The sequence below is a fragment of the Oncorhynchus tshawytscha genome, linkage group LG16 (assembly GCF_018296145.1).
Source record: "Oncorhynchus tshawytscha isolate Ot180627B linkage group LG16, Otsh_v2.0, whole genome shotgun sequence".
Taxonomy (NCBI): domain Eukaryota; kingdom Metazoa; phylum Chordata; class Actinopteri; order Salmoniformes; family Salmonidae; genus Oncorhynchus; species Oncorhynchus tshawytscha.
The window spans coordinates 32,959,622-32,987,400 of record NC_056444.1 but is presented as its reverse complement, the minus strand read 5'-3'; the positions used below and the strand labels follow the sequence as shown (position 1 = coordinate 32,987,400).

Sequence of the window (27,779 nt, the reverse complement as noted above, 5' to 3'; positions counted from 1 at the left end):
CTACATTGTGTATTACATTAATGTTCATTTGGTCATTTAGCAGATGGTTCTCTACAACAGAAAATGATCAAAGCGCTTCAAAAGCAAAGGAAACAAGTAATATTAAAAATCACAAGTAAGGCTACAACAAGTTGCTACAACAACCATTACCTGTAGTTCACTGGGACCTCTCCATAGCCCCTGTGACCTCCATGGCCCCCTCTCATAAGCGGAGCTCTCTTGGGGGGATACGATGGGGGAGGGATATAACCCGGAGGATCCGTGCCGGACCCTCCATCTTGTGAATAATAGTCCAGCCTGGGGTCACCCATCCTGGGGTGGGGGAGGGGGGTTCTGTCCCTGGCCTGGGGCTGTGGAGTTGATGCTGCTGCTGGGTCTCCTGACAGCGTCTCAGAACTCCCCCGGGTCTGCTGGTGCACCTCGTAGGACGGAGGCCGCAGGGGACGGCTGAACCGGGTCTTTGGTACCAGAGAGGCCTGGCTAAGCTGGCTGGCCATACTAGCCTGACTGGATGGTCTGCTGTCATTCTCACACCACCTGTCCCTGTCCCCTGTCCCAGCCTGGTTGTGGTTATATCTGTTGTAAGGGTCGTGATGGGACCCTGGATGGCCGTTGACCTTCCTGTACACGTCCTGCCCAGACCCAACAGACCCAGACATGGCCACGTATTGCAGGCTGTCCGGCGGCAGCATTCGGGGCAGAGACTGGGACTTCCCTTTGTTCCTAGGCCCCATTACAACCACAGCGCCATCCGGTGTCCGGAGGTGGCGCTGCTGCAGTTGCTGCTGCTCCTGAGCCCGAGCCCAACTGTCGCCCTCGCTGTCCGAGAGCTGGCGGGCGAAGCTGACCACGGCGGGTCGCCACTCGTCCGTGCCCAGGCTCTGACACTTCCTCTCCACGGCAGCCGTCGTCCACTGCTGCAGCGCTGCCTCTCTCTGCTTGGAGCGGGACTGGGCCTGGGACTGGACTGCCCAACGCTGCCTCTCACGCTGCTGCCGCTGATCCTCTGGGGGCACCTAGACAGACAGAGGACAACAATGGAAAGCAGTCTTTGTATAGGTCTCAAACGACAACCTAGTCCATATGTAGTGCCATACCTTTGATCCAGGGCCTATGGGGAATAGGGTGCCATTTGGAACACGGATTATTGTGTCATCCTCAGTGGTTTTACTTATCATTACACTGTCTTTTAAAAAGGTCAAATAAACTAATCACAGATTTAAATCACCTCCTGTCTCTGCGGCTGCTGCACCCCCTCTGACCTATAGCCTCCTCCTCGAGGTTCTCTGAAGTCAGCGTAATCCAGGAGAACACTGAAGTCCTGGCCTCTCCTCCTCCAGTAGGACACGTCTCGGTGGCCCCTGGACTCTGAATACATCCCTCTGGGCCCCTCACAGAACCTAGAACCCAGAGAAGACAACACAGTATTAGAACCTAGAACACACAGAACACAGTATTAGAACACCGTATAAGAACCTAAAACACAAAGAACGCAGACTATTAGAGACTAGAGCACTCATACAGTGCCATCAGGAAGTGTTCAGACCTCTTGACCTTTTTCACATTGTTACTTTACAGCCTTATTTTAAAATGTATTAAAATGGTTTCCCCCCATCAATCTACAGACTATACCCCATAATGACAAAGCAAAAACAGGTTTTTAGAAATGTTTGCTAAATTATTAAAAATAAATAATAACTGAAATATGGCATTTACAGCATCGAGTCTTCTTGGGTATGACGCTACCACTCCTGCATTGTCTTGCATGTGTGCTTAAGGTCATTGTCCTGTTTGAAAGTGAACCTTCGCCCCAGTCTGAGGTCGTGAGCAGATTTTCATCAAGGAGCTCTCTGTACTTTGCTCCGTTCATCTTTGCCTTGACCCTGACTAGTCTCCCAGTCCATGCTGCTGAAAAACATCCCGACAGCATGATGCTGCCACCATCATGCTTCACCGTAGGGATGGTGCCAGGTTTCCTCCAGATGTGACGCTTGGCATTCAGACCAAAGAGTTCAATCTTGGTTTTATCAGATCAGAGAATCTTGTTTCTCATGGTCTGAGAGTCCTTTAGGTGCCATTTGGCAAACTCCAAGCGGGCTATCATGTGGCTTTTACTGAGGAGCACTGTCTGTCTGGTCATCAAAGTCTGATTGATTGGTGGAGAGCTGCAGAGATGGTTGTCCTTCTGGAAGATTCTCCCATCTCTACAGAGGAACTCTAGAGCTCTGTCAGAGTGACCATAAGGTTCTTGGCCTTTCTCCCCAGATTGCTCAGTTTGGCCGGGCGGCCAGCTCTAGGAAGAGTCTTCTATTTAAGAACGATGGAGACCACTGTGTTCTTGGGGACCGTCAATGCTGCAGAAATGTTTTGGTACCCTTCCCCAGATCTGTGCCTTGGCACAATCCTGTTTCGGAGCTCTACGGACAATTCCTTCGAGCACATGGCTTGATTTTTGCTCAGACTTGCACTGTCAACTGTGGGATCTTATATTAGACAGGTGTGTGCCTTTCCAAATCATGTCCAATCAATTGAATTTACCACAGATGGACTCCAATCAAGTTGTAGAAACATTTCAAGGATGATCAATGGAAACAGGATGCACCGGAGCTTAATTTCAAGTCTCATTGCAAAGGGTCTGAATTCTTATGTAAATAGGTGTTTTTATTTTTAATAAATGTGCAAAGATTTCTGAAAACTTGTTTTTGCTTTGTCATGTGTAGATTGCTGAATATATATATATATATTTAATACATTTTAGAATAAGGCTGTAACATAACAAAATATGGAAAAAGTCAAGGGGTCTGAATACTTTCCGAAGGCACTGTAACCCAGTATTAGAATGTAGAACACAAAGAACAGTATTAGAACCTAGAATACACAGAGTATAAGAACCCAGAACACATAGAACACACAGTAGTTGTACTTAGAACACACAGTAATAGAACACACAGAAATAGAACCTAGAAACCTAGAACACACACAGGACACATCAGGAATAATTCTACAGCAAGATGTCATTGAGGCCCTCTTCCACTGGAGGGAGTCAGAACACTACTGGTAGAGGAATAGAGACATCAGTGGTCTGTCTCTCCCCATCTCTAAAGGCTAATGTAGAATGGAAGGGTTGCTGCTGTGTGACCATTAGAGATACACACGCAGCTCCCAGTCTCTGGATAGGACATAGGCCTAGTGACAGCTATTTCTGGATATTCCTACTGTACATGCAAACAAACATGACATGTGTGCACACTACGGTCTGAGATAAGCTGATTCTCCATGCTTTTTTCATGTTCTGTCAGGGTAGTCAGCCGTGAGAATTAAGTTCCACTGCATCCCATATCTTATATTACAGCCTACTTAGTCAATAGTAAGTGGATAGCATCTGCACCTCCTAGTGGAAAGATGAGGTATATTCCATATTTACCTTCAACAACTAAGCTAAAAACACCCCAGCAACAACCATTGTAAAAAGTGTCACGTATATGATTTTAATGCTTACATTTTCTAATCAAATGCACGGTTTGCACTTGAGGCAAGGTTAGGCTATGCAGGTTGAATTATATATGCCTAATATAATCAATGTTACCATTGTGTAATATTCAAGGTCAAATCCCTGTTCTATGAGCAAATATGAAAAACAACAAATATAAAAATATATACATAAAAAATAAAAAATCTACATCTACTGAAATAGTATATAATTGAGTGTCATTGAGTACTGATATCATAGAATTACATAGAGAATGAATTCATCTACAGAGCTATACAATACACAAACCTCCAGCACTGCTACTGGAACTAGGCTACTCAAGCTGAAAGGACAGACGAAAGAATGAGTGTCTCTGTAAAAATCCTACATTTTAACACCAAGGGACATTCCCCCGGAAAGGTTGCCATTGCATAACACCTTAACTGAACTAAGAATAGCAGGCAGCATCTCTTCTCCATATTTAAATGCTGCGTGCATTATTAATGTTGAATGCGTTATATAAGGAAGGTTCTATGTGAAGCGATGGAGAGAGGGGCTATCGATAGCCTACTACTGATCGGGGTTTTAAAACAGGCAGACGTCCCTATCTGTCTCCATGCGTCCCAAATGGCATCCTATTCCCTATATGGGTCATTCTACAGAAGTGGTGCAAATTGGGGGTTGGAAAAACATGAACATTTGTATGCTGTTTTTCCCAAACTTTCAGCACATGTCTTTCAACATATGTCAGGTAGACATACAGTTGAAGTCGGAAGTTTACATACACCTTAGCCAAATACATTTAAGTTTTTCACAATTCCTGACATTTAATCCTGGTAAAAAATTCCCTGTTTTAGGTCAGTTAGGATCACCACCTTATTTTAAGAATGTGAAATGTCAGAATAATAGTAGAGAATTATTTATTTAAGCTTTTATTTCTTTCATCACATTCCCAGTGGGTCAGAAGTTTACATACACTCAGTTAGTATTTGGTAGCATTGCCTCTAAATTGTTTAACTTGGGTCAAACGTTTTGGGTAGCCTTCCACAAGCTTCCCACAATAAGTTGGGTGAATTTTGGCCCATTCCTCCTGACAGAGCTGGTGTAACTGAGTCAGGTTTGTAGGCCTTCTTGCTCGAACACACTTTTCAGTTCTGCCCACAAATTTGCTATAGGATTGAGGTCAGGACTTTGTGATGGACACTCCAATACCTTGACTTTGTTGTCCTTAAGCCATTTTACCACAACTTTGGAAGTATGCTTGGGGTCATTGTCCATTTGGAAGACCCATTCGTGACTAAGCTTTAACTTCCTGACTGATGTCTTGAGATGTTGCTTCAATATATCCACATCATTTTCCTTTCTCGTGATGCCATCTATTTTGTGAAGTGCACCAGTCCCTCCTGCAGTAAAGCATCCCCACAACATGATGCTGCCACCCCCGTGCTTTATGGTTGGGATGGTGTTCTTCGGCTTGCAAGCCGCCCCCTATTTGCTCCAAACATAACAATGGTAATTATGTCCAAACAGTTCTATTTTTGTATCAGACCAGAGTACGATCTTTGTCCCAATGTGCAGTTGCAAACCGTAGTCTGGCTTTTGTATGGCGGTTTTGGAGCAGTGCCTTCTTCCTTGCTGAGCGGCCTTGCAGGTTATGTCGATATAGAACTTGTTTTACTGTGGATATAGATACTTTTGTACCCGTTTCCTCCAGCATCTTCACAAGGTCCTTTGCTGTTGTTCTGGGATTTATTGGCACTTTTTGCACCAAAGTACGTTCATCTCTAGGAGACAGAAAGCGTCTCCTTCCTGAGCGGAATGACGGCTGCGTGGTCCCATGGTGTTTATACTTGCGTACTATTGTTTGTACAGACGAACATGGTACCTTCAGGTGTTTGGAACTTGCTCCCAAGGATGAACCAAACTTGTGTTTTTTTCCTGATGTCATGGCTGATTTCTTTAGATTTTCCCATGATGTCAAGCAAAGAGGCATTGAGTTTGAAGGTAGGCCTTGAAATACGTCCACAGGTAAACCTCCAATTGATTCAAATTATGTCAATTAGCCTATCAGAAGCTTCTAAAGCCATGACATCAAGCTGTTTAAAGGCAGTCAACTTAGTGCATGTAAACTTCTGACCCACTGGGATTGTGATACAGTGAATTATAATTATAAAATGACTTGTGTCCTGCACAAAGTCGATGTCCTAACCGACTTGCCAAAACTATAGTTTGTTAACAAGAAATTTGTGGAGTGGTTGTAAAACGAGTTTTAATGACTCCAACCTAAGTGTATGTAAACCTCCGACTGTACATACTATTCACACACATTTGTTTGCATTGCATATTTGAAATACTTAGCTCAATTCCTTACCATCCCATAAAATTGGCCAGGTCCAAAACATACTGATAATGTTTCAGTAAAGGTAGAATCATGCACAGTATTGATCCTTTTGATCAACCTTCTATGACAGATACATTTTAGAAATTGTATTTGCATACCAAAATAACAAAATGGTAAAAACATGATTTAACCTGATTTTCTAAACCTTCAAATTGAAATTTAGAGAAATATCATCTCTATTGTTCTCTGTAAAATGTTCAATGTTGATTGTATATATTTGAAACTTGTTGATTGATTGATTAACTTATGTATCTAATTAAATATGTTGTTGGATGCTTAAATTGTCAATTTACCTATCTTTATTTTGGAAAAATAACATCCGTTTCGGTGTAAATCATACAGATAAATGGAGGACTCATTTTAGTATAGATATTGCCATTCAGGGCTTCCACCATTTAAAAGTAAGCTGGGTGGGGATTCCTATGGGTTGGGAGTGATCAGATCAGCCAATGATCAGAGAGCATTGTCTTCTTCAAATTGGGTCACGTATGGTTTGTAAACCAAAGACTAAGGTAATATCCTAGAGCCAAGACCAAGAGTCCATGGGCCCTTTCTTCAATTGTAAGAAACTCAAGTAAACTTGAGTAAAGTACAGTACAATAGATTACAGTATAGTAAGGTACAGTACAATGTGGCACATTATAGTCTATGGTTTTTTTTGTGGGAGGTGTTTTACCCCCTTTTTCTCCCCAATTTTCAATCTTGTCTCATCGCTGCAACTCCCCAAAGGGATTGGTAGAAGCGAAGGTGGAGTCATGCGTCCTCCGAAACATGACCCGCCTAACTGCGCTCCTTAACAACCGCCAGCTTCACCCGGAAGCCAGCCGCACCAATGTGTAGGAGGAAACACTGTTCAACTGGCAACCAGGGTCACCCCGCAGACTCCCGGCCCACCACAAAGAGTGGCTAGAGCGCGATGAGCCAAGTAAAGCCCCACCAGCCAAACCCTCCGTTAATCCGGACGACGCTGGGCCAATTGTGTGCTGTCCTATGGGACTCCCGGCCACGGCCGGTCGTGGCACAGCCCAGAAATGAACCCGGGTCTGTAGTAACACTTCTAGCACTGCGCCACTCAGGAGGCCCCAGACGTCTATGTTTTGACCAAATAGATGTAAATGTTTGGGCTCTTGGAGGGTTGGAGCCCCCCTGCTGGCTATGCAACTTAATACACTACACTTTTTCCTGAAGTGTGCACTTGTCCACTACCCACATGGTGGTCCTCTGCAGCTCAGTTGGTACAGCATGGCACATGCAACTTTATAATGGAGATAGCCTCAATGGTGCGGTCTGTGTGGTCACAGACACCATAATGGCACAGATACAAAGATGAGACCTCTATATATCTCTATGGTGTCAATTGTTACGGCTGGGACAATTTTGGTCTGGACACAAGTAACATATGGCTGGCTATCTTTCATTTGGACAGATGTACATCCCAGCAAATATACAGTGGGGCAAAAAAGTATTTAGTCAGCCACCAATTGTGCAAGTTCTCCCACTTAAAAAGATGAGAGAGGCCTGTAATTTTCATCATAGGTACACTTCAACTATGACAGACAAAATTAGAAAAAAAATCCAGAAAATCACATTGTAGAATTTTTTATGAATTTATTTGCAAATTATGGTGGAAAATAAGTATTTGGTCACCTACAAACAAGCAAGATTTCTGTTTCTCACATACCTATAACATCTTCTTTAATTAAGAGGCTCCTCTGTCCTCCACTCGTTACCTGTATTAATGGCACCTGTTTGAACTTGTTATCAGTATAAAAGACACCTGTCCACAACCTCAAACAGTCACACTCCAAACTCCACTATGGCCAAGACCAAAGAGCTGTCAAAGGACACCAGAAACAAAATTGTAGACCTGCACAAGGCTGGGAAGACTGAATCTGCAATAGGTAAGCAGCTTGGTTTGAAGAAATCAACTGTGGGAGCAATTATTAGGAAATGGAAGACATATAAGACCACGCAAGATCTCACCCTGTGGGGTCAAAATTATCACAAGAACGGTGAGCAAAAATCCCAGAACCACACGGGGGGACCTAGTGAATGACCTGCAGAGAGCTGGAACCAAAGTAACAAAGCCTACCATCAGTAACACACTACGCCGCCAGGGACTCAAATCCTGCAGTGCCAGACGTGTCCCCCTGCTTAAGCCAGTACATGTCCAGGCCCGTCGGAAGTTTGCTAAAGAGCATTTGGATTATCCAGAAGTAGATTGGGAGAATGTCATATGGTCAGATGAAACCAAAATATAATTTTTTGGTAAAAACTAAACTCGTCGTGTTTGGAGGACAAAGAATGCCGAGTTGCATCCAAAGAACACCATACCTACTGTGAAGCATGGGGGTGGAAACATCATGCTTTGGGGCTGTTTTTCTGCAAAGAGACCAGGATGACTGATCCGTGTAAAGGAAAGAATGAATGGGGCCATGTATCGTGAGATTTTGAGTGAAAACCTTCCATCAGCAAGGGCATTGAAGATGAAACGTGGCTGGGTCTTTCAGCATGACAATGATCCCAAACACACCGCCCGGTCAACGAAGTGGCTTCGTAAGAAACATTTAAAGGTCCTGGAGTGGCCTAGCCAGTCTCCAGATCTCAACCCCATAGAAAATCTTTGGAGGGATCTCAAAGTCTGTGTTGCCCAGCAACAGCCCCAAAACATCACTGCTCTAGAGGAGATCTGCATGGAGGAATGGGCCAAAATACCAGCAACAGTGTGTGAAAACCTTGTGAAGACTTACAGAAAACATTTGACCTCTGTCATTGCCAACAAAGGGTATATAACAAAGTATTGAGATAAACTTTTGTTATTGACCAAATACTTATTTTCCACCATAATTTGCAAATAAATTCAAATCCTATAATGTGATTTTCTGGATTTTTTTATCGCAATTTGTCTGTCATAGTTGAAGTGTACCTATGATGAAGATTACAGGCCTCTCTCATCTGTTTAAGTGGGAGAACTTGCACAATTGGTGGCTGACTAAATACTTTTTTGCCCCACTGTATTAGTCCCAAATCCTACTTTACATATTTCTTGGTATATTAGATGTTCGGTAGTGACACTTCTTAAAAATACATGAAGATTTACCAACTTGCTTACTCAATTTTCCCAAAATATCTGCAGGCTACTCACCATGTGGCTATTCTGGAGAGGGGTGCAATCCCATCACCTGGTGATATGTGTAGGGGTGTGGCTTAAGGTACATTAATGCTACAGTCTTTTAATGTGCGTGTTACGGTGGGACAGCATTTTTTACAAAATATATCAATATTTTAAAATGTAATAATAGAAGAACTGAAGGCCTAGTGGTTAGAGAGTTGGGCCAGTAACCGAAAGGTTGGTGGATCAAATCCCCGAGCTGCCAAGGTCAAAATCTGTCGTTCTGCCCCTGAACAAGGCAGTTAACCCACTGTTCCTAGGCCGTCATTTTAAATAAGAATTTGTTCTTAACTGACTTGCCTAGTTAAATAAAGGTAAAATAAAAAATAGTGCACTTCCTTAGTGCACTATAAAGGAATAGTGTGCCATTTGGGATGTAAAATCTGTCTGCAGAACTGGGCATGCTCAGACGGATGTTGGCGCTGGGGTCTATCATCAGCAGTAGTAGCAGCAGTTCTAGTCTGTTTACAACACAACTGTCCCATGTGGCAGATTAAGACTCCAGAACACATTACCCCAACTCCCTGTCTACTGGCTTTATCGGAAAGGGAGGGAGGGAGGGAAAGATAAAAAGAAAGGGAGAAATAGGGAGGTGAGAGAGAGAGGGAGAGAATCTGTGGTGCAGCATCCCAATGCAGAACTCCTATACTGACTGACTCCACCTTTGCATGACTATGTGCCAAACAAGATTCCTGCAACAGACCAACTGTATGATTAACAACATGCAAGCGAGAGATGTCAAGATTGCATGCAATGATAAAAAAAAAAAAGGAAAAACAACACTAGCATTCCAAAAGATTAAGTAGACGGACTCACCCGCTATCTGTCGTGAGAGAATCGCCCAAGGAGTGGGTGTCACCTTGGTTACCGCTGTCGGCTTCCCTCCTCTGTGGTTGGCTGTTCCTGTCCCTCCATGCATTGTCAGTGTGACTCGAGGAGTAGCTTTTGGTTGGGGCTGGTGGCTGGGGCTTCCTGCAGTTATTGTTGCCGTACACATATACCCCCGGAGCAGAGTCTATCTCATACCCGTTCACCGTGCCGTGACCACCACCAGACCGGCTCTCTAAGATCTCCTGGCGACAGGAGGAAGGGTCGCCGTAACGCTTGTTATCGTAGGAGGACGGGGGGGTGGGGGAGACTGTAGTGGGGGCGGTAGAGGTGTTTTGGGGCAGCTTGTATCCATGAGAGATAAGTAGGTCCTCCACGCTGTACATGGTCGCATTTGTTTTGCTGGTGTTGTTTTTGAAAGAGGGGCGGGTGGGGGAGTGGGGGGTAGCGTCACTCAGACCTGGTTGCTAGACGCAGCGAAAGGAGCCCGAGCACAGCTGCACAGCTGACTGGCCATCACTGGGAAAGCAGAAGAGAAAGAGAGATAGATAAAGAGCGGGGGGGGGGTTAAAACAATTATCCCTCTGTCTCCATATCATTCTCTTTAGAGTACTGCCCAACTGGACGGAGAAGAGGGGAGAGGCGAGAACAAAACCCCCCATTTCAAAGCCTCCGCTCCGCTCCCTCCACCACAAACCAACCGCTCTGTCTGCCTCCCTCTCCTCTCCTTCCCTCTCCTCTGCCCGACAACAGGACGCCCCTCTCCTCTCCCCATTCTTTCCCCGTCCTCTCCTCTCCTCCCCTTCTCTGCTCTCCTCTCTGCCCCACAACAGGAGTCTCTCCATCTCAGTCCGAGACAGAGGTCTGATACTAAGCCCACCACATGCAGACAGCGGGAGAGGAAAATCACCAGCGCTAGTCAGAGCAACCCAAAATATGCTTATTATCAATAGTAATAACGGTGCTAGTGACACATATCATGTAATAACTATGTAATAATACCTGAACTGTAGAACTGTAGCCCTGAGGCAGCGGCTGGTTGGCTAGCCCATGTTTGGTAAATCAGCGGTGGGGATTGGGAGGGTAGTCAGTGTTGCAGTGGATCTTGATGTAACAGGCTAAGCGGTGCTCTCCTCATCTTGTGTTACTCAGCTTGCCTGCACCACCAGGACTGTGTGTGTGTGTGTTCCAGCCTCTATCCACATCCAAATCCTAATCTGGGGCGTAGCTATAATAATCACCCACCCAGCCAGCCAGGCATACAGCTCCAGAACGCCCTGAGGATATTCCTGAATCCTGGGCATATGCCTGAAAGCCCCTGGGTAATATGAGTGGATTATACTCTGCCTGTATTGTAGTGACCTGTTAGTGATGTTTACAGCAGCGTACCACTGGACAGATGCTAACGCTAGTCTCCGTGTCACTGTATACCAAACAAGAGTTAGCCTAGTTCAATGGTTCCCAATTTAGGTTATGTGTACCCTTGGGTGTACTTGGGCTATCCACAGGGGGTACTTGGGAAGACTTATAAAACCATAGGCTTACTGGTAAAATGCACATGAGAGGATACTTTGTATGTCCAAACAGAGCTAAATGTGAGTCAGGGTACAGTAACCAAAAAAGATTAGGAATCACTGGCCTAGTTTATACCAACACCTTCTGGGATTATACTTAAAGCAGAGATAGGAGGACGAGCCTGTGGTAGTCTAGAGTAAATCACAGTGTTTCAATAAATAATATTCTACAAAGTATTGTACATAGACCAGAGGCTGTATGAATCAAGCATCTCAGGTGCTAATCTAGGATTACCCCCCCCGCAGGCTAATCTTATTCATTGTGATCTAAACAACTGATCCTAAATCAGCAATGCCACTCTGAGATGCTTTTGGAATGCAGTTCCAGACTGTAGCGGTGTTGCGTTGCTCTATTGCCTTGCCTGCCGTCCACCACCTTAGTCGTGGTACTACCTAGGTGACTAACGGTCTCTCTAGGAGCGTGAAACACTGCCCGCTCTCTTTGTATGACCAGCCCACTAATACGATTATCTTTCCCATGTAAAACTTTAAACCTGTTAGTATTGGGGGATTGACTCTTGGCTCTGGCGCAGTGTTACCTTTTCCTGTTTAACTGTTGCCAACTGCATTTTGGTGGCGCATTTTCTTTCAGGCACATTTCTATTAGAGTAGATATTTGTGAACATTGCACAAAATAAACACTGGATTTGATTACTGATGAATTAGCGCACTGTCAAACTCAGATTCAACTGCAAACTTGTTTTCACAATCTTGAACCCAAAATGATGCAAAGTCTCAATTAGATAGGCCTAAACGCCAAATGTATCCAAGCCATGCCAGATGTGACACTATGTGCAAACCACATTTTAACTGCAAACCCCATTCCATCTCTGCTAATGCAACTGGTAAAACAAAGAGTTCAACAGTTCAGTCAACCTAGGATAGCGTTGTCCTGTGACATTTCTCCCATTTCTAGCAGCAACAAGTGAAGCGTTACACCATCCTGGACCCTGGTCTACACAGAGGCTGCTATTCCCTACGTTGTGCTTTTCCAATGAGACAGCGGGCCGCCAGTGTTTAATGTTAATGTTCGCTCTAGTGTTATTATATCACAACACTAAAGACTTGTGGCCTGCAGAATCAACAACCTGCATCATTTGAGACTGTTGCTTTGTTAGTCGGTGTTAAAGTTCACAGTTAGCCATTGTTATGTAAATGCCAGCTGAAAAGTACCCAGGACCTTGCCAGAGTAGAGTCAGAGTAGGTCTGCTGGAGCCATGGCCCAGTAAGACACGGGTGCTGGCCCGTGTAGATGGGAAACAGAGCCTTTTGGGTGAAACACTGGAGTAAATCATCATTGGAAATACGCAATAGGGCACTACTTTTGACACACATACATTATGTTCTTCTATCGTCGTGGGGACCTAAAATTAATTTCCATTCAAAATCCTACTTCCCTAACCATAAGTCTTACCATAACCATAACCCAATCCTTAAACCTTACTCCTAACCATAAACTTAACCACTAACCCCTTACCCTAACCATAACCCCTAAGCTTAAAATAGCCTTTGTCCTCATGGGGTCATGGGAAATTTCCCCATGAGGGAGAATTTTCCTTGTTTTAACTTTAGGTTCCCACAAGGATAGAAGAACCAACCCACAGACAGACACTCACACGTGTAATTCGGCAATGTCATAATATAATCAAAACTGATTATGATCCATAACATATGCTGCCCGATGTAAGACATATTTAAACCCACAATCCTAATTCATGTCAGTCAGTAATCATCTCTAAATGGGCCTTATCTTCACCATCACCAGTCAACATCAGGATAAGTATTTCCCTTTTCCCCTCTGTTTGTGACCCTCCTGGCTCCCAATCCCCCTTAGCAGCCCCCCTCCTGCCCTAGCGTCCAACGGCGAGCTCAGTTTAAATATCACTAATTCTCTTACGCAATGGAATTACCATTTCATATCAAATAAAACTCCTGATTCAGGCAACAGCAGCAGCCCCGGACAGCAACAACGGCCCACCTTCATTCCCTCTTTTCCTAACACCACAACAACAACATTTGAGTTTTGTTAACAATACGTGCGTTGTGTTAGCTACTGACTTAGATCTTTAATGATCCTGGCAAGGAAACACTTCTACTGTTGTTGCTGCTGCTGCGGATTCTTGAAAAGTGCAGATCTGGTACTTTTTAATGATTTGACTCTGTCAAAATGAAATTAATGATCTTCTTTATGGATATCATGGAGGCCTAGCTAAGCTAAAAATAAGCTAAACCATATGCAGACCAGATCTGGCATTTCACAGCACTGTACTCTCTCTCACACTATGTAGCCTAAAGAAAATGAATGTCGCCTAACACTCATTGACATTTCTTCAATCACAACCACTTGGTAGGCTAAATTAGATAGCAAATACTAGATAGAGTCCAAATAATAAATCAGCGTGTTTTCTGGTTTGAATGGTTTGTAATGAAATACTGTGCATTTGGAAAGTATTCAGACCTCTTGACTTTTTCAACATTTTGTTACATTGCAGGCTGATTCTAAAATGGATTAAATTGTTTTTCCCCCTCGTCAATCAACACACAATACCCCATAATGACAAAGCGAAAACGGGTTTTTAGAAATGTTTGCAAATGTATAACCCCCCACAAATATCACTGTTAAATAAGTATTCAGACCCTCTACTCAGTACTTTGTTGAAGCATCCCGGACAGCGATTACAACCTTGAGTCTTCTTGGGTATGATGCTTACAAGCTTGGCACACCTGTATTTGGGGAGTTTCTCCCATTTTTCTCTGCAGATCCTCTTAAGCTCCATCAGGTTGGATGGGGAGCATTGCTGCACAGCTATTTTCAGGTCTCTCCAAAGATGTTCGATCAGGTTCAAGTCCGGACTCTGGCTGGGCCACTCAAGGACATTCAGTGACTTGTCCCGATGCCACTCCTACGTTGTCTTGGCTGTGTACTAAGGGTTGTTGTCCTGTTGGAAGTTGAACCTTCGTTCCAGTCTGAGGTCCTAAGTGCTCTGGAGCATGTTTTCCTCAAGGATCTCTCTGTACATTGCTCCGTTCATCTTTCCCTCGATCCTGACTAGTCTCCCTGCCGCTGAAAAACATCCCCTAAGCATGATGCTGCCACCACCATGCTTCACTGTAGGGATGGAGCCAGGTTTCCTCCAGATGTGATGCTTGGCATTCCGGCCAAAGAGTTAAATCTTGGTTTCATCAGACCAGAGAATCTTGTTTCTCATGGTCTGAGATTCTTTAGGTCCCTTTTGGCAAACTCCCATCTATTAGGTGAAATACCAGTGTGTCATCACAGCAGAAATATTTGTGAACTGTTGCCACAAGAAAATGGCAACCAGTGAAGAATTGACACCATTGTAAATACAACCCATATTTATGTTTTTTTATTTTCTCTTTTGTACTTTAACTATTTGCACAACGTTGCAACACTGTATATAGCCACAATATGACATTTGATGCTTGTCATTCAGGCCAAAAAGTTCAATCTTGGTTTCATCAGACCAGAGAATCTTGTTTCTCATGGTCTGAGAGTCTTTAGGTTCCTTTTGGCAAACTCCAAGCAGGCTGTCATGTGCCTTTTACTGAGGAGTGGCTTCCGTCTGGCCACTTTACCATAAAGGCCTTATTGGTGGAGTGCTGCAGAGACGGTTGTCCTTCTGGAAGGTTCTCCCATCTCCACAGAGGAATTCTGGAGCTCTGTCAGAGTGACCATCGGGCTCGTTGGTCACCTTCCTGACTGATGGAGGCCACTGTATTCTTGGGGACCTTCAAGGATGCAGACATTTTTTGGGACCCTAACCCAAATCTGTGCCTTGACATAATCCTGTCTCGGAGCTCTATGGACAATTCCTTTGACCTCATGGCATGGTTTTTGCTCTGACATGCACTTTCAACTGTGGGACCTTATATAGACAGGTGTGTGCCTTTCCAAATCATCCCCAATCAATTGAATTTACGACAGGTGGACTCCAATCAAGTTGTTGTCAAGGCTCAGTAGAAGACCCAGATGCAGACAGTTTCGAAGTAACAAAAGTTTAATACAAAAACAGGAGGCAGGCAAACGACAGGTCAAGGGCAGGCAGAGGTCAGTAATCCAAAGCAGAGTCCGGACGGTACAGAACGGCAGGCAGGCTCAGTGTAGGCAAAAACCGGTCAAAACCGGGAAAAAAGGAACTAGAGAAAGACAGGAGCACGGGAAAACCGCTGGTAGGCTTGACAAAACAAAACGAACTGGCAACAGACAAACAGAGAACACAGGTATAAATACACTGGGGATAATGGGGAAGACGGGCAACACCTGAAGGGGGGTGGAGACACAAAGACAGGTGAAACAGATCAGGGTGTGACAGTTGTAGAAATATCAAGGATGATCAATGGAAACAGGATGCAGCTAAGCTGCTAAGCAGGATTCTACAAAGCCATTTTGGGTTTACTACCTTTTTATTTGTGCATTTTTATTGTTCAGAAATGTGGTGGGTACTCTCTTCGTTCGCTGGACTTTATCCTGCTAACTTTTCCAAATGTCCGAACTGAATTTGGTAAAAGGGATTTTATGTACTCTGCACCATCGTCTTGGAACACTTTACAAAATACTTTTAAACTGGAAGAACTTGTCCCAATTGGTGTTTTTAAATCACTGATGAAGGATTTTGAGGCTGATTCCCTGACCTGTCAATGTTTTTAATTTGCTGTTTTATACTCTTGTGAATTCAATGGTTTTTACTAGATTACATGTAGTTTTTCATGTTCATGTCATTTTTTTGTAATGACTTGGTGCTGCCTATCTTGGCCAAGGCGCTCTTAAAAAAGAGATTTTAATCTCAATGAGCCCTTCCTGGTTAAATAAAGGTTTAAAAAAAAGATCAATTTCGTGTCTCATAGCAAAGGGTCGGAATACTTACGTAAATTAGGTGTCTGTTTTTTATTTGTAATAAATTTGCAAAAATGTATAAAAACCTGTTTTTGCTTTGTTATTATAGGGTATTTTGTGTAGATTGATGAAATAAAAAAATTATTGTATATATTTTAGAATAAGGCTGTAATGTAACAAAATGTGGAAAAAGGGAAGGGGTCTGAATACTTTCCGAATGCACTGTACAGTACATAAATAAAGGCATTTTTTTTTAAGAAGGCATCTGTCCTGACTGGTAGCTAGTGGCTACAACACCAAGGTTGCCTTCCAAATGGCACCATATTCCCTACATAGTGCACTACTTTTGATGAGAGCCCTATGGGCCCTGGTCAAAAGTAGTCCACTATATAGGGAATAGGGTGCCATTTTGGATGCATACCAAAAGGCTGGAGGAGGAAGACAGTTTCCCAGTTAACAGTTTGGTGTCAATCCTCTTCATGGCCCCGGTAGGGGGGGGAGGGAGGGAGAGAGCGAGCGACCCTAAACAGAGTGTATACAGTGGCGGAATACCTGACCACTGTGACTGACCTAAAATTAAGGAAAGCTTTGACTATGTACAGACTCATTGAGCATAGCCTTGCTATTGAGAGAGGCCGCCGTAGGCAGACCTGGCTTTCAAGAGAAGACAGGCTATGTACACACTGCCCACAAAATGAGGTGGAAACTGAGTTGGACTTCCTAACCTCCTGCCAAATGTATGACCATATTAGAGACACATATTTCCTTCAGATTACACAGACCCACAAAGAATTTAAAAAACAAATACAATTTAAACTCCCTTCTATTGTGTGAAATACCAGTGTGCCATCACAGCAGAAAGATTTGTGAACCGATGCCACAAGAAAAAGGCAACCAGTGAAGAACAAACACCATTGTAAATACAACCCATATTTGTTTATTTATTTTCCCTTTTGTACTTGAACTATTTGCACATTGTTACACCACTGTACAAAGCCATAATATGACATTTGAAATGTCTCTTATCCTTTGGGACTTTTGTGAGTATAATGTTTACTGTTCATTTTTTTATTTAACTTATTATCTATATCACTTGCTTTGGCAATGTAAACATATGTTTCCCATGCCAATAAAGCCCTTTGAATTCGAGAGAGAGAAGCATGGGACAGAGACAAGACTAGTGCTTCGACGACACAGATGAAGAGCCCTAATCAGGAAATTGAAGTTGTCTATAGCTACTTCAAGAAAGAAAAAGCTAACAGTCAACAACAGTCAAGTCTAGATCCATGTTATCCAACAGTTTGCCTAACGAGCTTGGACAATTCTATGCAGAAAGGTTAGTGCAATTCTTATAAAGAATGTGTAATGGGCGTTGCCAAAGCGTTTCGCAGTCAAAATATCTACAGGCCGGCTAGCAGACAGACATACGCTCACATTCAAACAATTTTGTGGCGATGACAACATCTGACATTCATCATCATCGCTCTGGGCGCTGCAATAGTTTCTGGAACTGAACCCTGACAAGGAATGAAGGACAAATTGGTGTCGGTTACTTATTCCTACATTATATAGTGATAAAACTGTAAGAAACATTCATAGTTTATCTGTCTGTCTACCTATAAACCTAAGCCTATTTACGCAGCTTATGAACGCTTTTCCTTAGCGGTGGTGAAAGTAGGAATCAATGTCAAAAAGGTATTCAGGAGACAGTGAGCGTGCCATGATCCCAGTGGAGGCTGGTGGGAGGAGCTAGAGGAGGACAGGCTCATTGTACTGGCTGGAATGGAATTCATGGAACAGTATCAAACAGATCAAACATATGAAAAACACGTTTGACTCCATTCCATTGATTCTATTCCAGCCATTACAATGAGCCTGTCCTCCTATAGCTCCTCCCAACAGCCTCAACTGCAAGATCCATCCGTAAAACAATCCTAGACAACTGCAGCACATGGCTAGAAAACAAAAAGGAATCTAGGAATAACCCACAAACTTGTGTCTGGAGACACTATTTGAAATCAATTTTTGATTGAACTTGCCTGTTGCAATGGAACCAATAGAATAGTTACAAAAGTGCAAACACCATCCATCTGGCACTGCATGCAGTGTAAAGTGAAATGTAATAGTATTTGAACCCAGGTCTGCCAGAGACCCAAAGGATAACATCCCATCCAATCCCTGCCTCAAATATTCCTTCAGAGGAGCCACACCTCTGTATTGTTGCAAACCTCATTGGCCAGAGAGACCAGAAGAGGGGAGGGGCCAACTACATTCTGCCAAAACCTTTTTTATTGTTTGGCTCTGTGACATCATCGTCCAGCGTACCCCGCTTGGAATTGGCGCTTCCTGAGGATGTGTGTCGGTGTTTCCAATCAGCTCTCTCAACACGACACTGAGTATCTCTGAGACGCTCTGGCGAAGGCTGAAAACGGGATATGTCCCAAATGGCACCCTTTTCCCTAAAGTGCACAACTTTTGACAAGGGCCCATAGGTCACACATGGCCAAGTCACACATGGTCATATTTCAACGCCACACTGCCAGCCCAGATCCGCTACAACTCACAGCCCCAGCCCACCCCTCTCTTTGTCTCACTCTTTCTGACAGTCTCTTTGTATGTACAGTACTAGTCAAAAGTTTGGACACACAAACTCATTCAAGGGTTTTTCTTTATTTTTACTATTTTCTACATTGTAAAATAGTGAAGACATCAAAACTATGAAATAACACATATGGAATCATGTAGTAACCAACAAAGTGTTATATTTTATATTTGAGATTCTTTAAAGTAGCCACCTGTTGCCTTGATGATAGCTTTGCACACTCTTGGCATTCTCTTAACCTGCTTCATGAGGTAGTCACCTGGAATGCATTTCAATTAACAGGTGTGCCTTGTTGAAAGTTAATTTGTGGAATTTCTTTCCTTCTTAATACTTTTCAGCCAAAGAGTTGTGTTGTGACAAGGTAGGGGCGGTATACAGAAGATAGCCCTATTTGGTAAAAGACCAAGTCCATATTATGGCAAGAACAGCTCAAATAAGCAAAGCAAAACGACAGTCCATCATTACATTAAGACATGAAGGCCAGTCAATCTGCGATTTATTTTGAATTCAAGGCACACTTAACCACACACTTAACCAGAATGGCTATCACAGCATTTTGCAGCAATATGCCATCCCATTTTTAAACAGAACAATGACCCAACAGACCTTCAGGCTGTGTAAGGGCTATTTGATCAAGGAGAGTGATGGAGAGCTGTATCAGATGACCTGGCCTCCACAATCAACAACCTCAAACCTATTGAGATGGTTTGGGATGAGTTGGACCACAGAGTGAAGGAAAAGCAGCCAACAAGTGCTCAGCATATGTGGGAACTCCTTCAAGACTGTTGGAAAAGCATTCCAGGTGAAGCTGGTTGAGAGATAGCTATACACACTCTTGGCAACCGTTAAGGCAAAGGGTGGCTACTTTGAAGAATCTCAAATATATTTTGATTTGTTCAACACTTTTTGGTTACTACATGATTCCATGTGTTATTTCATAGTTTTGATGTCTTCACAATTATTCTACAATGTAGAAAACAGTTTTTTTTTTATCAAGAAAAACCCTTGAATGAGTAGGTGGGTCCAAACTTTTGACTCTCGCTCTCCTGTTCTGTCCAACCCCACTGAGAGTGAGGGGCCCTGGCTGCAACATGTCAACTGATTGTGTTTCAGTAGTTTTTCAGACTCAGGTCCATCTGGACAGAACACTTCTAAACACCTCGTTTACAGTAGTTTAAGTGACAGAAGTTGAACGTATTTATCAAAGACATGACAATGATTGATCTAAGAATTGAGCAACATTCACAACTATCCGTTCCCTTCCTTGTCCTTTTCCCCTAACCACTGCACCACATTGCTAACAAACCCATGCTGCCACACTCGGTCAACAACATGTTATTTATTTATCTATCTATCTATATCTATATCTATATATCTATCTATCTATCTATCCACACCCTCTCATCAGTTGGGTAGGGTACAGCACTAGACCTCAACAACAATCTCATTCACATTGAGTGAATTAGCTCATGAGGAATTACTTAAAAACACCCACAAACATATTTTGCTCAACTGCTCCCATAGCAACGGTCGTTTTCCTTTTGTGAAATAGCAGATTGCTTATGGACTGTTGGCTCCACATATTCTATGTCCCAAATGGCACTCTATTGACTAGGGCTCATAGTGCCATTTGGGATACATCCCCATTGTTTCCCTCCAAAACTTGACAGTGTGGGAGTTACTGAGGGAGTCATCTGGCTTCAGTATGAAAGGACCTCCGTTGGGTTGGGTTGGGTTGGGATGTTACGTTCCCCTACAATGGAGTCAGTAACATATTACAGACCACAGACTTGATTCACTTTAGACACACTAGAGTGATCTAATCAAATAGTGTCAAGTGTTTGTAATGCTGTGCGGATTCGTCAATTCAAAGTTATGACTTCAGATGATGAGGAACATTAAAAGAGTATTGCAGTGTGTAAAAAAATCTAGGTCTAAATGAAAAGTTTTGTTGGATATTAGTGTCGCACATGCAATAGGCTTATTTCCCATTATTTCAAAAGGCTTAGCCTAATTCTTCTGAAACATATATAAAATAAATTAATTGACGTCATATAACATGTTTTTCAATGGAATCCAGTCCACACCCTGCTCCAGTTTTACATTTACAGTATAAAAGACGCCTTGGAACGTCTTGGTAAGCCTGTCTGAAACATTAGCAAGTTAATGCCCGTGATATACAGTACAGTTGTCTGCAGTTCATAAAAGGAATATCATCGAGTAAGACTAACTCTCCAGCACTATGTCCAAGGATATGTTGTTTTGGTTTTTGACCATAGAAATAGAATTATAGAACGTTTACTTGAATGGAGATGTTCCGATGTTCCTTCTAGAAATTATATTTCTATGTGTGTTTTTTTTTACCCCTTCCACTGTTCAGCTTGTCTTCTCATGGTCATTAGTTCTCATCAAGGTTCTTGGGGCTACCTTGAGATGACCGAGGCATGGTTTATCAGACCGAACCACTGTGATCAAAGGATTAACACACCGCCGTACACTAGCACGGTGCTAATCAGGTATGGACAGACTTGGCAGGCAGCTGAACACTTCGATGGAGGGGGAAGAAATGTGAAAGAATCAAAAGCTATGGGACAAAAAGTCCAGAACTCCAAATTAGATGACTGATTTTTTACAGATTTTGCCTTATCAGAGAGTATCAGCTGCTATTTTATGAACTAGTCGATAACGTCCTTAAAAAAACAGTACAGGTCAACAGACCTAAACGTGGATAAGAATTGTACAGTGCATAAAAAGTTTGGAATAAGATATGGTGCATGCATGGCTAACATTATTCAATGTCTGTAAAGAATGGGTCTGTTTTATCATCTAGTACCAGGAAGTCTCTCTGGCTAACTGACTTATGGCTGTTTGAGCTAAGTGATAGAAGCTGAATTGGTACAGTATGAGTCACTTAGCCAGGATACATCCATGCAACGCCTCTAGAGTGCTGTGGCTGTGTTGACCAGCCCTTTCCTTTCCTCTCCTGTAGTACAGTTTCTCTCTCTATGACTGACACACACACACACTCACCCGCCCACACACACACACACACACACCGTAAAATCAAACCCCAGAGCTGAAACTTGTCAAGGAGTTTCAACCTCTCTGTTTACATGTCCAGTGTCGGTTCTCCTTTGGAAACTACAGTAGTGGACCAAAACGATGTGTCAATCTAAGAATGCCAGAGTCATAACCTTGAAATAACATCACAACAAATGCTACAGAGGCTGTCGCAGCTAACATAACCTCTCACACAGTGCCCGTCGGTTGAGGATCTGTCCTCTGCCTAGACAATGCAGAGTCCTTTGTAGTCTACTGCTTCATCTTAAATGTTGTAAAACCAGGGGCTCTAAAGCGTTGTGGCCTACTGGTTCTTCTAAATGAATAAACAGCTAAATACTGAACAAACTAATACTGTCTAATAGAAATCCACAGGACTAGACTACAGTACTGTTCTCATGCAGCTTCTTAGCCCTGCAAGGCCACACCTACAATGCGTCCCAAATGGCACCCTATTCCCTATATAGTGCACTACTTTTGATCAGGGCACATAGGCCTCTGGTCAAAAGTAATGCACTATGTAGGTCATTTGGGACTCACACCTAGGCTTAAATGAATCCAATAAGAGTGAGTTCAGACAGAGGAATTACGCTGCTGGCTGAGTTCCGATAACTACACGAATCAACCTAAAACATAGGCTTAGAAAGACTGACTATGGTCATCTTATAACAAGATATAGGCTTGCATCCTAAACGGCAACCTATTCCCATAGGACTCTGGTCAAAAGTAGTGCACTATATAGGGAATAGGGATGAAACTCGTAAAAATGCAATGTTGCGTGAGAGCACTGCAAAACACAGTAATGTCTGCATCATAATGACCTTTGTTTGGATTCCTGAACTTCCAGTTGAACTGGCCAACTGAACCACAGGTCTCTGGTCTCTAGTCTAGACATCTGCCCTCTAGAGGACCCTGAGTGAAAGGTCAAGAAAAAGACAGCTGGCTTTCAACACCCCTCTGACTTCAGAAGCAAACCAGTCTAATATGTTAATACCATCCAGCTGAATGTCTTTCATTTCATAGAGTGTAGGTCTATGTCTGTGTTCAGTATTATTCATGAGACAGTGTAGACATATAGGCCTACACTGTTTTAACTTAGATTTTCTGTCTGGTAACTCCAGTCTAAAACCATATTGAAAGGCCTAGCTAGCACTCAGTGAGAGATTCTGATTATTAATACACTATCAGATTGCTAACCTATTTACAGAGGCATGTGTTACTGTTAGCCGTCATTATTAGTGTTTTCCGGGAAGGATACCTTCTCTCCACGTAATCCAAGATAAGTGACGCCTGGCAAAACTCTCTTCCTCTTTTCCTTCCTTTCGACGCCACTCCTCTCCCTAAAGGTTATACTTGAGTTCTCCTCCTAGGTGACACAAAACAGACCCAGTAAGTGGGAATAAGTGGGGGGGGGGTTAAGTTTTCATACAGCACCAATTAACAGAATGAGCCATGGGCTAGGCTAACTGAAATGTCAGAATAAAGTGAAACTAGACCTAGCATGTTGAATTCTTTGTGCAATACTCATCATGACCCTCTCAAGACGCATTGCCTATCACCGTATTGCTATGTTTTTGTTTATTAACGAGAGGATGACAAATACAAACTGACCTTTTGGTGTTCCTACATGCAGATTAACTAACAGGCAGTGTCCGACTACAATGAATGTAATAAATGGAGAAGCCTATACTAGCCTAGTTAGTTGACCTTGACCATTCATCACACCAGTTGTTGACCTCTTCCTCGTGCCTTATCACCATAGTCATACACTGTTAAAAAATATATATTTAAAAAACTGTTTCAACTTATTATTATTAAGTATATAGTTCCACGGCGGTTACTCAACTTTCTGGTCCATGTGTTACCTGAACCTTCAAAAAAAAAGTTGGCCCAAACTTAGCTCCAACTTGAAAAAAAGTTGGCAAAAATTATGTCAACTTAAAATGATGTGTTTGCTCAACTTGTCTGATGTCTCATATGTTCATTCACATTATAAATTATAATTACCCCTCCCCCCCCAAAAAAAGTATGTGGAACTATTTACACACACATAGTGCTTTTAACATACAACGTTTTCAAGTTAAATATTTGACACACATTGACATTGTGCATGTTCATTGATACAGAAATTTTATTTCAACATGTCCTCACCTGGGATTTGAACTAACAACCTCTTGGTTCATGGCATTCCGAGCTTCCTGCTATACCACCATGTCTGTGCCAATTATTAGTTAATCTGACTATTCTCTAATCATTGGTTTAATTGACTTATTTCAGCAATTTTTTTATTTTTCTCTATAGTTGTCTAATGTTGGTGGGGCATGTTTTAATGTTACTCCCTAATCACTATGATAAATACAATAAATTGAGTGTGCTTTTAACAGAGCTGAGTGCAAAGTGTAGCAATACAGGTGAAATCAGTCACGGACACAGACATGGTGGCATAGCAGGAAGATTAGAATGCCACGAACCAGGGTCGGCTCCAGGCATAAGCGACATAAGGAACTCAATCGGGGTCTCAACTTACTTTTGAGAATTAGAATAGTAGAATAGACAAGGTGCAAGTTAGAAATGTGGTTGTTAATCAGCAGGTTCTCTTGTTTTGTCAGCCACTGAACTTGTAGTAATCATGGCCGAATACCGACTGGGCACTCAGGGCCATTGCATCATGGCGAAATGTGTATAACTGCAGGAAATTTGATTTAAAACGATCAAAAAATTCTCAACCTCATGGCAAAATGTGTAGAATTGCAGGAAATTAGCTTTAAACCTACAATAATTTATCTTGGTCCCATGGTAAAATGTGTAGAATCGAATTAAATTTGCTATAAAATTGCTAAATGTTCTATGCCCCATGGCAAAATGTGTATAATTTAAAACGTACATTTTTCTCTCTGCCGTAAAGAGGGGGGCCACCATTTTTGGGGGCCTGCTTGGTTGGGGGGCCGCGTAGGGCCCTTAGCGGTTGTGAGTTTAAATCCCAGGTGAAGACATGTACAGTATATTAACTACTGTATAAATGAACATGCACAATGTAATTATGTATGTCAATGTGTGCCAAATATGTATGTTGAAAATAATGCCCAAATAATAATTTCTAGTTGAATGAACATATGAGACCATATGAGTCCAATTTTCTCAAACTTGAGCTAAATTTGGGCCGTTTTTTTTGTTCAGGTAAAACATCAACCGAAAAGCTGAGTAAACAAAAAAAGAATGTGAAACCAGTTACTTAATAATAATAATAATAATGAGTTGAAACAACTTCCCGCCGATTTCACACTTCAGTACGCTCAGACTGTCTGTCTCCTGTGTCAACACAATGAGTCACATTTCACACACACAACTGGTAACCTACACTTCTGAGTAGTATGTCTTTATCTAGTCTAATAATAATGTTTAAAAAAAAATCTAAATGGTTGTATTAATCCATCAGAATAACATTATAATAGAAGTACTTGAAAAGTTATCCAAGACTGACCAAATGACGCAAACGTAAGAAGATTGATGATTTGACCTCAGACATGTGATTGAGAAGACGCTGCAGGTGCGACATTGGGACACATCACAGCCAGCCGCATAAACTTGACAGACCAAACCATGCCATGGCTGGGTCATTGACATTCCCACTGCGATGTGTTGTTGATGGTTACAAATATTTTAAATATAACTGCGCTATGTAGCAAGATTGAAGGCGTTCAAAACTGTAGTTCTAGTCTGTACCGTTACCAAATTGAACATTTGCTTGATAACTGATATGCCAATGCAATTTGGATACTGATTGCCACTACGTTTGTCTAACCTTCAGCAAGCCATTGATAGCTGGGCTGGCTACATTGTAAACACGCGAAATGTTGAATAACAACTAGGTTGCTAGCTAGCTAGGTCTGAAGTGTAGTTGCAGGTAACCTTCAGCTAGTCCAGCTAGCACTCTATATTGAAGTAAATAAATATGCAAACAACGGTCATTCCGTTCGTCCATTCCCCTAACTTATGTTCTTGACATCCCATTTTTAACCACATACGGTGAGCTATCTATGGTGAAAAATGCAAGCAATTGCAGCAGATATGAAGATCACCCAGCCAGGCTTTAAGTTGAGGCACCGTTTGCAGATGCGCCTCTCTCTCTCTCTCTCTGCCTCTGCTCTGTTTACTTCATACCAGCAGCATTCTTCAACCTCTGCCGAATATGCCTCCAGCGGACACAGCCTTCACTCGATATCCTATTTAATCCGTCGTTTTCTTGCACTAGTCTACATTTAACACATAGGCTACCGCTATCATCACCTTGAAATTACGCACTGTATAGACACTTTACCTGGGAGATGCGTCGGTCGCGTTATCGTCTGGTAGGCTATAGTTCCCTGCGTTCAGTATCTGCGGCCGAGAGCTCTGTGCTGTACTGTGCTGGGCATTTGCTTAGCATGCCTATTCGGGGCGGCAACTGGAGGGACGCAGGAGCAGCAGCTCTCCTCAACGCGCCCTGGTTAGCGACAGAATGAATACAGTATGCTTTTTTTCAGCAGTGGCACTGCTGGATGATTTTGTACTGAATGGATGGCCCTGAATTTATAGACCTACTGTACCCCTCAAATGTTCTTTTTCCAATTAGTTTGCTACAAAGTGAGATTATGATAGTAGCCTAAACAGTACATTTTTAGTTTAGCCCTTATTTAACCAGGTAAGCCAATATCTAAATCCATCTGCCAGTTAGGTAACAAAAAGTAGGCTAATGAAACCTTTCAATTAACGCACGCATGCACACACATTTCTGACAAAATACAGTAGGACTACACCCGCAACCCCGCATCGATGCACACTAAACACACATACGAGAATGTTTTCCTTGCTGAATGTTCACAGGTGGAGAGAGTTGTTCTCTTTTTTGCACCACTTAAAAGAACAGAGAAACCAAATTACCTCCATAATATTGACACAGATGTTGCATATAACTGAATCCCTGAAAACTGGGGGGGCTGGTATTTTCTGGCTGCCTCAACCTGTGTATTCCCACAACGGAAATCATTCCAGTAATAAAACGTCCGTGATTCACCCATTCTAGCGTTTCAATATAGGTCTATTTCATAATTGATTTGTAATGGCCACTCTACCTGCTGACCCAACAATATGCTCATGTTTACAGAGGTTGTATACAAAATGGCACTTTATGGGCCCTGGTCAAAAGTAGTTCACTATAGGTAGTAGGGTGCCATTTGGGAAAGAACCAGAGTCCGAATTAACTTCAAATGACCTACTTAATGCTTATCTGCTCCCTTTAAAGCTAGTCATTGTTTCAGTCTGTGCCCACTGGCCCATAGTCATCTCCTGCAGGCCATTATATGTAAGAACAACATTAATGGAAAGTCATAGTGTGTGTGTCTGTGTGTGTGTGTGTCTGTGTGTGTGTGATGAGGGACCATCCAGTCTCAATGGTCTCTACTGTAGTACCATTCAAAGGTTTGGACACACCTATTCATTCCAGGGTTTTACTTTATTTGTACTATTATTCTGCATTGTAGAATAATAGTGAAGACATCAAAACTATGAAATAGCACATATGGAATCATGTAGTAACCAAAAAAGTTTTAAACAAATCAAAATATATTTTATATTTGAGATTCTTTAAAGTAGCCACCCATTGCCTTGATGACAGCTTTGCACACTCTTGGCATTCTCTTAACCAGTTTCATGAGGTAGTCACCTGGAATGCATTTCAATAAACAGGTGTGCCTTGTTAAAAGTTCATTTGTGGAATTTCTTTCCTTCTAAATGCGTTTGAGCCAATCAGTTGTGTTGTAACAAGGTAGGGGTGGTATAC

The 27,779-nt window shown here is 42.5% G+C and overlaps 1 protein-coding gene across 2 annotated transcripts in view; it reads right to left on the bottom strand.

The window, feature by feature from the left end:
- The window catches only part of jcada (junctional cadherin 5 associated a), a 34,663-nt gene extending 8,156 nt beyond the window's left edge, over window positions 1-26,507 (bottom strand). Inside the window, exons 1-5 of one of the 2 annotated variants that reach the window (XM_024374741.2) lie at window positions 26,280-26,507; window positions 23,220-23,327; window positions 9,859-10,389; window positions 1,229-1,400; window positions 151-1,016 (exon numbers count right to left, since the gene is read on the bottom strand). In XM_024374741.2, the coding sequence (XP_024230509.1) occupies window positions 151-1,016; window positions 1,229-1,400; window positions 9,859-10,256 (1,436 nt within the window). In that variant the 5' untranslated portion in view covers window positions 10,257-10,389; window positions 23,220-23,327; window positions 26,280-26,507. The remainder of the gene's footprint in view (window positions 1-150; window positions 1,017-1,228; window positions 1,401-9,858; window positions 10,390-23,219; window positions 23,328-26,279) is intronic. The other variant, XM_024374739.2, reaches the window with a different exon arrangement.
- Window positions 26,508-27,779: the final 1,272 nt, after the last annotated feature.